Here is a 12,566-nt window from a genome sequence, read left to right as displayed (position 1 = left end):
AAAGAAAAAAGAAAAGAAACGAGGACAATCTCAGAGACCTCCAGGACAATATTAAATGCTCCAACGTTTGAATCATAGGAGTCCCAGAAGAAGACAAAAAGAAAGACCATGAGAAAATACTTGAGAAGATAATAGTTGAAAACTTTCCTAAAATGGGAAGGAAATAATCACCCAAGTCCAAGAAACCCAGAGAGTCCTAAACAGGATAAACCCAAGGCGAAACACCCCAAGACACATATTAATCAAATTAACAAAGATCAAACACAAAGAACAAATATTAAAAGCACCAAGGGAAAAACAACAAATAACACACAAGGGGATTCCCATAAGGACAACAGCTGATCTTTCAATAGAAACTGTCCAGGCCAGGAGGGAATGGCAAGACATACTTAAAGTAATGAAAGAAAATAACCTACAGCCCAGATTACTGTACCCAGCAAAGATCTCATTCAAATACGAAGGAGAAATCAAAAGCTTTACAGACAAGCAACAGCTGAGAGAATTCAGCACCACCAAACCAGCTCTCTAACAAATGTTAAAGGATTTTCTCTAGACAGGAAACACAGAAAGGGTGTATAAACTCAAACCCAAAACAATAAATAAATGGCAACAGGATTATACTTATCAATAATTACCTTAAACGTAAATTGGTTGAATGCCCCAACCAAAAGACAAAGACTGGCTGAATAGATATAAAAACAAGACCCCTACATATGTTGTCTACAAGAGACCCACCTCAAAACAGGGGACACATACAGACTGAAAGTGAAGGGCTGGAAAAAGATATTCTGTGCAAATACAGACCAAAAGAAAGCAGGAGTAGCAATACTCATATCAGATAAAATAGACTTTAAAACAAAGGCTGTGAAAAGAGACAAAGAAGGACACTACATACTGGTCAAAGGATCAATCCAAGAAGAAGATATAACAATTATAAATATATATGCACCCAACATAGCACCACAATATGTAAGACAAATGCTAACAAGTATGAAAGGGGAAATTAACAATAACACAATAATAGTGGGAGACTTTAATACCCCCACTCACACCTTGGATAGATCAACTAAACAGAAAATTAACAAGGAAACACAAACTTGAAATGATACAATAGACCAGTTAGACCTAACTGATATCTGTAGGATATTTTACCCCAAAACAATGAATTTCACCTTTTTCTAAAGCACACACAGAACCTTCTCCAGGATAGATCACATCCTGGACCATAAATCAAGCCTTGGTAAATTAAAAAAAAAAAAAATTGAAATCATTCCAAGCATCTTTTCTGACTACAATGCAGTAAGGTTAGGTATCAACTACAGGAGAAAAACTATTAAAAATTCCAGCATATGGAGGCTGAACAACACGCTGCTGAATAACCAGCAAATAACAGAATAAATCAAAAAAGAAATCAAAATATGCATAGAAATGAAGGGAAATGAAAACACAACAACCCAAAACCTGTGGGACACTGTAAAAGCAGTGCTAAGGGGAAAGTTCATAGCAATACAGGCATACCTCAAGAAACAAGAAAAAAGTCAAATAAATAACCTAACTCTACACCTAAAGCAACTAGAAAAGGAAGAAATGAAGAACCCCAGGGTTAGTAGAAGGAAAGAAATCTTAAAAATTAGGGCAGAAATAAATGCAAAAGAAACAAAAGAGACCATAGCAAAAATCAACAAAGCCAAAAGCTGGTTCTTTGAAAGGATACATAAAATTGACAAACCATTATCCAGACTCATCAAGAAACACAGGGAGAAAAATCAAATCAATAAAATTAGAAATGAAAATGGAGAGATCACAACAGACAACACAGAAATACAAAGGATCATAAAAGACTACTAGCAGCAATTATATGCCAATAAAATGGACAACGTGGAAGAAATGGACAAATTCTTAGAAAAGTACAACTTTCCAAAACTGAACCAGGAAGAAATAGAAAATCTTAACAGACCCATCACAAACACTGAAATTGAAACTGTAATCAGAAATCTTCCAGCAAACAAAAGCCCAGGTCCAGACGGCTTCACAGCTGAATTCTATCAAAAATTTAGAGAAGAGCTAACACCTATCCTACTCAAACTCTTCCAGAAAATTGCAGAGGAAGGTAAACTTCCAAACTCATTCTATGAGGCCACCATCACCCTAATACCAAAACCTGACAAAGATCCCACAAAAAAGAAAACTACAGGCCAATATCACTGGTGAACATAGATGCAAAAATCCTTAACAAAATTCTAGCAATCAGAATCCAACAACACATTAAAATCATACACTATGACCAAGTGGGCTTTATCCCAGGGATGCAAAGATTCTTCAATATCTGCAAATCAATCAATGTAATACACCACATTAACAAATTGAAAAATAAAAGCCATATGATTATCTCAATAGATGCAGAGAAAGCCTTTGACAAAATTCAACATCCATTTATGATAAAAACTCTCCAGAAGCAGGAATAGAAGGAATATACCTCAACATAATAAAGGCTATATATGACAAACCCACAGCAAACTTTATCCTCAATGGTGAAAATTTTAAAGTATTTCCCCTAAAGCCAGGAACAAGACAAGGATGCCCACTTTCATCACTACTATTCAACATAGTTTTAGAAGTTTGGGCCACAGCAATCAGAGCAGAAAAAGAAATAAAAGGAATCCAAATTGGAAAAGAAGAAGTAAAACTCTCACTGTTTGCAGATGACATGTTTCTCTACATTGAAAACCCTAAAGACTCCACCAGAAAATTACTAGAGCTAATCAATGAATAAAGTTGCAGGATATAAAATCAACACACAGAAATCCCTTGCATTCCTATACACTAATAATGAGACAACAGAAAGAGAATTAAGGAAACAATTCCATTCACCATTGCAACGAAAAGAATAAAATACTTAAGAATATACCTATCTAAAGAAACTAAAGACCTATATATAGAAAACTATAAAACACTGGTGAAAGAAATCAAAGAGGACACTAATAGATGGAGAAATATACCATGTTCATGGATTGGAAGAATCAATATAGTGAAAATGAGTATACTACCCAAAGCAATCTATAGATTCAATTCAATCCCTATCAAGCTACTGATGGTATTTTTCACAGAACTAGAACAAATAATTTCACAATTTGTATGGAAATATAAAAAACTTCAAATAGCCAGAGCAATCTTGAGAAAGAAGAATGGAACTGGAGGAATCAACCTGCCTGACTTCAGGATCTACTACAAAGCCACAGTCATCAAGACAGTATGGTACTGGCACAAAGACAGAAATATAGATCAGTGGAACAAAATAGAAAGCCCAGAGATAAATCCACACACCTATGGACACCTTATCTTTGACAAAGGAGGCAAGAATATACAATGGATTAAAGACAATTTCTTTAACAAGTGGTGCTGGGAAAACTGGTCAACCACTTGTAAAAGAATGAAATTAGAACACTTTCTAACACCATACACAAAAATAAACTCAAAATAGGTTAAAGACCTAAATGTAAGACCAGAAACTATAAAATTCCTAGAGGAGAACATAGGCAAAACACTCTCCGACATAAATCACAGCAGGATCCTCTATGACCCACCTCCCAGAATATTGGAAATAAAAGCAAAAATAAACAAATGGGACCTAATTAAAATTAAAAGCTGCTGCACAACAAAGGAAACTATAAGCAAGCTGAAAAGACAGCCAATGGAATGGGAGAAAATAACAGCAAATGAAGCAACTAACAAACAACTAATCTCAAAAACATACAAGCAACTCCTACAGCTCAATTTCGGAAAAATAAACGACCAATCAAAAAATGGGCCGAAGAACTAAATAGACATTTCTCCAAAGAAGACATACAGATGGCTAACAAACACATGAAAAGATGCTCAACATCACTCATTATCACAGAAATGCAAATCAAAACCACTATGAGGTACCATTTCAAGCCAGTCAGAATGGCTGTGATCCAAAAGTCTACAAGCAATAAATGCTGGAGAGGGTGTGGAGAAAAGGGAACCTTCTTACACTGTTGGTGGGAATGCAAACTAGGACAGCCACTATGGAAAACAGTGTGGAGATTCCTTAAAAAACTGGAAATAGAACTGCCTTATGACCCAGCAATCCCAGTGCTGGGCATACACACTGAGGAAACCAGAATTGAAAAAGACACGTGTACCCGAATGTTCATCGCAGCACTGTTTATAATAGCCAGGACATGGAAGCAACCTAGATGTCCATCAGCTGATAAATGGATAAGAAAGCTGTGGTTCATATACACAATGGAGTATTACTCAGCCATTAAAAAGAATACATTTGAATCAGTTCCACTGAGGTGGATGAAACTGGAGCCTATTATACAGAGTGAAGTAAGCCAGAAAGAAAAACACCAATACAGTATACAAACGTATATATATGGAATTTAGAAAGACGGTAACGATAACCCTGTATGCAAGACAGCAAAAGACACAGATGTATAGAACAGTATTTTGGACTCTGTGGGAGAGGGAGAGGGTGGGATGATTTGGGAGAATGGCATTGAAACATGTATAATATCATATAAGAAACTAATCGCCAGTCCAGGTTCGATGCAGGATACAGGATGCTTAGGGCTGGTGCACTGGGATGACCCAGAGGGATGGTACAGGGAGGGAGGTGGGAGGGGGATTCAGGATGGGGAACACGTGTACACCCATGGCGGATTCATGTTGATGTATGGCAACACCAATACAATATTGTAAAGTAAAAATAATATATATATATATGTATATATTACTTCTGCAAAAAAAAAAAAAAAAGAATTTTCTGCAGTTTCTTGTGATCCACACAGTCAAAGGCTTTGGTGTAGTCAATAAAGCAGAAATAGATGTTTTTCTAGAACTCTCCTGCTTTCTCGATGATCCAACAGATGTTGGCAATTTGATCTCTGGTTCCTCTGACTTTTCTAAAACCAGCTTGGATATTTGGAAGTTCACAGTTCATGTATTGTTGAAGTCTGGCTTGGAGAATTTTAAGCATTGCTTTACTAGCGTGTGAGATGAGTGCAATTGTGTGGTAGTCTGAGCATTCTTTGGCATTACCTTTTTTGGGGATTGGAATGAAAACTGACCTTTTCCAGTCCTGTGGCCACTGCTGAGTTTTCCAAATTTGCTGGTATATTGAGTGCAGCACTTTTGCAGCATCATCTTTTAGGATTTGAAATAGCTCTACTGGAATTCCATCACGTCCACTAACTTTGTTCGTAGTGATGCTTCCTAAGGCCCACTTGACTTCGCATTCCAGGATGTCTGGCTCTAGATGAGTAATCACACCATCGTGATTATCTGGGTTGTGAAGATCTTTTTTGTACAGTTCTTCTGTGTATTCTTGCCACCTCTTCTTAATATCTTCTGCTTCTGTTAAGTTCATACCATTTCTGTCCTTTATTGTGCCCATCTTTGCTGAATTGTTCCCTTGGCATCTCTAATTTTCTTGAAGAGATCTCTAGTCATTCCCATTCTATTGTTTTCCTCTAGTTTTTTGCACTGATCACTGGTGCTACTGCTAAGTCGTTTCAGTCATGTTTGACTCTGTGTGACCCCATAGACGGCAGCCCACTAGGCTCCACTGTCCCTGGGATTCTCCAGGCAAGAACACTGGAGTGGGTTGCCATTTCCTTCTCCAATACACTGATCACTGAGGAAGGCTTTCTTATCTCTCCTTGCTATTCGTTGGAACTCTGCATTCAAATGGGTTTATCTTTCCTTTTCTCCTTTGCTTTTGGATTCTCTTCTTTTCACAGCTATTTGTAAGGCCTCCTCAGACAGCCATTTTGCTTTTTTGCATTTTTTTGCCCCTTGGGGATGGTCTTGATCCCTGTCTCCTATACAGTGTCACAAACCTCTGTCCATAGTTCATCAGGCACTGTATAAGATCTAGTCCCTTAAATCTATTTCTCATTTCCACTGTATAAGCGTAAGGGATTTGATTTAATGCTGATTTAGTACTAAAAGCATTTGCTCTCTTTCTTACCTTTGTAAGAATTCTGGGTTGGTGGATTTTGTTTTAATTTTACTTACCACAGTTATTACTGTGGTTCTTTCTTATCTGAATGTTTATTTTCTAAGTTTGTAGTTTCAAGGTTGTGAGAGTTAGTAAATGACAGGTGAAGGTACAACTGTGGCATAAAAATTATTCTGAACTGAGGGCATAAGATAAAAGATTCTATTTATTTATTTTTATTCTGAATTCCCTTATCTGCCTAAAAGCAAAGCCACTGAAAACAGTTCAATTGTCATAAATCACCTCCCCAGGAGCAAATAAATGATCATTTCTTATCACCAGGTACTGAAAGTCAACACCACAGCTAAACAGACATTGTGACAACACTAGCTTAGCTCCCATCTATTCTTTTAAGGGTCTATTTATCTCTCCTAAAACTTATTTGTTTTCCAGTAAGTGGCCTTCCAGTCAATCCTAAAGGAAATCAACCTTGAATATTCATTGGACGCACTGATACTGAAGCTGAAGCTCCAATACTTTGGCCACCTGATGCAAAGAGCTGAGTCACTGGAAAACACCCTGCCTGATGCTGGGAAAGGTTGAGGGCAAGAGGAGAAAGGAGCGACAGAGGATGAGATGGCTGGATGGCATCCCTGGCTCAATGGACATGAGTTTGAGCAAACTCCGGGAGATGGTGAAGGACAGGGAACACTTCCATGCTGCAGTACCTGGGGTCTCAAAGAGTCAGACACGACTGAGCAACTGGACAACAACAACCAGGTGACCTTCTTGCCCTTCTCCCCTTCTTTCCAATCCAGATATTACATAATTCCCCAATTCTAATGCCTCCTTAGGTTATATTTTTCTATGTACTCCTGAAGTTTTGAATAAAAATTTTTCTTTTCTCTTGCCAATCTGTCTTTTGTCAGTTTAATTTGCAACCCTCCATTATAAACATAAGAGGGTAGAAAAAAAAGTTTCCATCTTTGACATAATAAAAGTAATTGCAAACCAAATTATTCACAAATATCCACACAAACTTTCTCACTCCTTTAATGCTGCTATCTAGACAGAACAATGCTTTGACAGGCTAATCTTTCATGGTATGTACAATGAAAACTGATTGTTAAAGTGATACTTCTGATTCTGTCAAAGATGCAGTAATTCATGAAGGTGGTAAAAGTTTTGTGAGACCACTGCTCTGATGCCTCCAAAGTCACTGACAAATGTAGTAGAGCAAAATCTGTTAACGACTGAAGAGGGGAAATCAGTGATAGGGACAATACTTGTTTGGCTTCTGAAAGTTAGTCCCAGGGCCCATCTGTTGAACCTGTTGCCTGCCGATAAGTTTGAAAAACGGAAGCACTAACTGCCCAGCAATGTGACACAGTTCTGAGTAAGGAGATGTCAGAAGAATAAAGCTAGGAATGAACTAAGGGGTGAGGATTCTGGGAAAAGGCTTTTCCTTTATGATGAAGGGAGAGAACCATAGCAGGGGAGCTCCTCTGCCGTTTGAGTTTCCTACTGCTCCCTCCCCCTCTTTCCTGCCTTGCACACAGTCATGATGCCTGCAGCTGTGACTGCGATCACATACCAAAAAAAAAAATCAATATTTGCTTCATGCTTTGTTCTACAAATTGCCTATGGTAATCTAAATTTTGTGATGTAGAAAACAAAGTAAATTATTTCCATTTATATTATCTTTTTTTCAAAAATAATATCTCAGTGTTGAGGATATGCAGTTTACCGTAAAATTGTAAGTGGAATCACTTAAGTGTGTTTTTATCTTAGTACATGTCATACTCAGATAAGGACTATCTGTATTTAAAGGTGTATAAGCAATAACTTTTTTTAAAGCTTGAGACTTTTCATGCATGAGTGCTATGTCGCTTCAGCCATGTCTGACTCTTTGTGACCCTATGAACTACTGCCCTCCAGGCTCCTCTGTCCATGGGATTCTCTAGGCAAGAACACTGGAGTGAGTGGCCGTGTCCTCCTCCAGGGGACTTTCCTGACCTAAGGATTGAACCCACATCTCCTACAGCTCCTGCATTGCAGGGAAGCCCTGAGACTTACCTATTCTCAACTTTTTCCATAAGAAGTGCCCAAATACACCTTAGAATTATATGCAAATGTAATGAAAATACTCTGGGGGCAAAAACTGTAGAGTGACCTGAATGCTTGTTCTAAACAAGAAAACTAAGTGTTCTGTTTGGTTATATAAACATTCACATGTCTCTGCAGACCTTTTTTCTCTCTCTTTCTTTAGAGGTTTGTACAGATATACTATGTCCCCAGCAGGTATGGGACTGTGTTTCTCTTGAAGAGAATAGGAATCTGCATTATCTATGTTCCTGGGAAGAGCCTGGGATTGAGGAAATGGAGACTTGGGCAGTGGGTCTTTTTCTAGGGAGAAGGGAAAACTTCCTTTGGTGGACACAGCTTCATTCCTTGCCACACCAAGTAAGCTGCCTCTGCTACATACAGGCAACCCTGTGGCCAGGAGGAGACACATCTTGTCAGGGTCTTTCTGAGGTTGGGACGGAGACAGTGGGTTCTGAGATTACCCACGTCTACTGGCTGACACTCTCTGTATTTTATTTCACCATCATAGGACTTTTAAGAAAGCTTTGTCAAGTTATGATCTCCTCCCAGTTACTTGTGGGAAAAAGTCTGTATCCACGGCACTGAGGGGGAGACTCTTCTGGGAAGTTTCACGGGACACTGCATCAAGGGGCAGTGGCTCCCGCTGGCTGGAGTTAACTGACCATAATCAGCTCCCTGGATAGAGGAGACTTGAATGAATCCTCAGGGACTGCCAAAATTCCTGGAAACAGCTCCCCAAAGAGGCCTGGACTTTCTGCTAAGTAGTAAGATAGGGGCTCAAAGTCATCATGATCTGAGCTTATTAACAGAGAAATATCTACAAAGAATGCTGAAGTTTGGGATTAGTTGGTTGCACTTGCTTAGGGGCAGTGATTTGTCAGAGGCTTCCCAGGTGACTCATGGTAAAGAATCCGCCTGCCAATGCAGGAGCCACAGAAGACATGGCTTTGATCCCTAGGTGGGGAAGAACCCCTGAAGGAGGAAATGGCAACCCACTCCAGTATTCTTGCCTGGGAAATCGCATAGACAGAGGAGCCGAGCAGGTTGCAGTCCACGGGATCAAAGAGTAGGACATGACTGAAGCAGCTGAGTATGAGCATGCAACTGATCTGTCAAACTGGGGGAAATATGGAGAAGCCAGCAAGTTGTTTACACCTCTACCTCCCTTACTGAAGTAATAGTTTATTTCTATGCTTCCCCCCTCAGGAGTCTATGCATTCTGTCAGATCAGCTAGAATTGCACATCAGAAGGAGATACACCTTCTCCTTGAATTCCATGACATATATCCCAGGTCCTCCTCCAAGATCATCCAGCACAACAGCAAGTTTGGTCCTGGAGTGTGACCCCCAAACTCTTAGGGTCAGAGTCCTAAGACGTGTTTTTATCTGCCCGTAGTCCTCAAGAAAAGGATGCGGGCATGACAAGGTCCCTTTTGACAAATATTTGAGATACAGGATGGCTGTTAGGACATCCAGAAATGTAAAGAGAAAGGAAAAGAAGGACTTACCAAGTGGTCCACTGACTGGAGCTGCTGCAAGAGAGTAAAGAGTCAGGTGTCAGCACAAGACAATGAGTCCCAAACCATTTCACCCTGAGAGCCCACCTGCCACTTTCAACTTCCCCCCAAAAGGAGGAAAAACACGTGCAGATCCACCCACCCTGGAGAAACAAGATGATGTCATGGTCAGAGTCTCAGGCTGCAGACTCAGGTGGAAACAGGTTTGAATTTTAGCTGTGTGACCCTGGGCAAGCTACATAAAACCTCCAAGCCTCAATTAATTTCTTCATCTGTAAAATTAGGACCATCGAAGTTACCTCGTGGCCTTATTTTAAGAAGTTAAATTAGTAAGTTGTTAGTTAAGGGTTGCTAGAATTATTTTTTAGCATAACTGTGGCTGCTGCTGAGGCTTAGCTTTGCTATCTTCTTGCCTGGAGTGTTTTTCTCCTACCTCAGTATGAAGCAAAAGCAAATTACACCCATGCATTAAAGCCCAGGTGAAATTCCATCTCTTCCATGAAGCCCTCTGAGATACGTCTATGCCACAGCACCATCACTTTTCTTTTGATTTAGAACTCCTCGCATTTGAGTTCACATGAAATCCTCAACTGGACATGCCGTATGGGGCAATGTTTAAAAGCATAACTACACTGTCAGATTAGAGGTTTGAATCCTGACTCTGCCACCTAACAGCTGCATGAAACTTAAGGCAAGATGTCATCTCCTTGCCTTAGTTTCCTCACCCATAAAACAGGATTTATAACAGTTCCAGCTCTTCATTTGTTAAAGAACTAGATACATTAACACAATGAGATATTCTTAGAAGACTATCTGACACAGGGTTATCAGCAATAATTAATTATCATCACATATTATCCTATAACCCATTGTGCAATATTTTTCTTGTATTGCCAGTTCAAATACTCTTGATTTCCTTATCAGAGTGTCAATTCTTGAGGACAGAGGCTATGTCTTCCATGTTCTGCATCCTCTGCATTGCCCAACACTGTGCTATGCCCCATGTAGCCACTCATTCACTATTTACTGAATTCCTATAATGCGCCAGTCACACTAATAACTCTTCCCTTCTTAATTAGAGCCTGGAGATATAGCTGAGAACAAGACAAACACGTTTAACAAAATTCATTGTACAAATGACTGGCTAGTCTTTATTTCCCAAAGCTTGAACTACTAGAGATTCAGTGTCTCATTTGGATAGATATTAGCAAGTAACACAGAAGCAGGGAAGCAAAATCAAAGGAAAACTTCTCACGCTCTTTGCAAACATTAGAACAGATTTGATCTCTTAATACAGAGAAAGAAGTAACTATTCTCAGCAGAAGATCATTCTACATCAGTCCATGGTCAGAACATGGCCCTTTCACAAGGGTGTCAGTTCATCTTTTACTCTTGGTCTTCGTGATCTGTGGTTAGAGAGGTAATAAAATCTAATTGTAGTTTTTTTTACATGGAAAAATAAGTTCACTTTTTGGAGAGTAAAAGGAATTTTTCAAATAAGCAATTAAAAGCAAATGAAGAACACATTTTTGGAAATAATTTTTTCCCTATCATTCCATTAAATTGATATCTTTCTCCTTTGTTCATTTTCTGCTGTTGTAAATGGGAGTAAAATCTCTTTTTTCAGCAGCCAGCCCAGAGAACCTATTTGTCTATGGAGAGACTCAGTTTTCCCAGGGAGCAGACTTCCCCCCACCACTTACCGAGGACCAAGAAGGATGCCCACAGCAGCACGGAAGCCTCCTCTAGCATCCTGAGGAGCATCTCATAGGAGACAAGCCAGTTCCCAGCACTGGGGAATGAGTTCAGCGATACTCTCTGAGTATCGCTGCTCAAATTAATGAAGTGAAAAGGGGAAGTGGAGGAATCCTTCTTTAAATACCAAATAGCACATTACCCTGTGTGAGAAAATTTCAATGATGAAAGTCAACCTTTGATCACAATATTTAAGAACTGCTCAGATATCTTGGTATGAATAGCTTCTCAAGGCTTTAGTTGTCTTATTTTCAGAAACCTCCAGACTCTGTCTTCTGGGAAAACTGTAACTTATCCTCTCTGCTACCAGATATCAGGTAAGACTGCAGTCCAGTTGAGATCCACATAATCCAAGGATGTGGCTGTATCATTCCAGTGTTGAAAAACTTCCCATTCAATGCAGAAATGACCCTTGATGAACTCTACTGGGCCACCTCCAGATAACCATTTATATAGGACAAAGTATCTGAATCATAAGACAACTTGTACCTTGTCTGACCTTTATGAAAATTCCCTGGTTCGTTTGTCTCAAATGAAGATACAGACTGATCTGAGAAGGCTGCAAAGAATAAATTACAGCCCAATCATGCTTTTCCTGGAGAACAGACTGTGAAATTTTTTAAGATCCTAGAATCCAAAATTTGCTACAAGAATGTCTCGACGAATATATATTAATTACATAAGTATAGCTCAGTTGGTAAAGAATCCTCCTGCAATGCAAGAGACCTTGGTTTGATTCCTGGGTTGGGAAAATCCACTGGAGAAAACATAGGCTACCCACTCCAGTATTCTTGGGCTTCCCTTGTGGCTCAGCTGGTAAAGAATCCACATGCAATGCGGGAGACTCCTGTTTGATTCCTGGGTTGGAAAGACTCCCTGGAGAAGGGAAAGGCTACCCACTCCAGTATTCTGGTCTGGAGGATTCCATGAACTTATTCCAGGGGGCTGCAAAGAGTCGGACACGACTGAGCCACTTTCACTTTCAGGCATAGTGCCAGGAGAATAGTGGCAAGCAAGACTCGATAAGCTTTCATCCTAATGGGGAGACAGTAAAGCCGACAGGAAGTTAAATAGAATGAAAAGTGCTCTGATAGTCCAAAAGAACGGAAATCTGACCCAGTTCTGGAGAATCAGGAGAAGTTTCCCATGGAAGAGACATCCAAGTAGACTGAGAGATGAGGGTGGTCAAAGGCGGAGGCAGTCACATCACTGTCATCATC

General features: G+C 39.6%; 1 protein-coding gene across 1 annotated transcript in view; it reads right to left on the bottom strand.

Annotated features, from left to right (window-relative positions):
• The window catches only part of FCRL4 (Fc receptor like 4), a 48,491-nt gene extending 37,086 nt beyond the window's left edge, over positions 1-11,405 (bottom strand). The window contains exons 1-2 of the mRNA XM_061402642.1: positions 11,295-11,405; positions 9,583-9,606 (exon numbers count right to left, since the gene is read on the bottom strand). Coding sequence (XP_061258626.1) covers positions 9,583-9,606; positions 11,295-11,355 — 85 coding nt within the window. The 5' untranslated portion in view covers positions 11,356-11,405. The remainder of the gene's footprint in view (positions 1-9,582; positions 9,607-11,294) is intronic.
• Between the last annotated feature and the right edge of the window lie 1,161 nt (positions 11,406-12,566).

Source organism: Bos javanicus, chromosome 3, assembly GCF_032452875.1.
Source record: "Bos javanicus breed banteng chromosome 3, ARS-OSU_banteng_1.0, whole genome shotgun sequence".
Lineage (NCBI taxonomy): Eukaryota > Metazoa > Chordata > Mammalia > Artiodactyla > Bovidae > Bos > Bos javanicus.
This window is presented reverse-complemented; position numbering and strand designations above follow the sequence as displayed.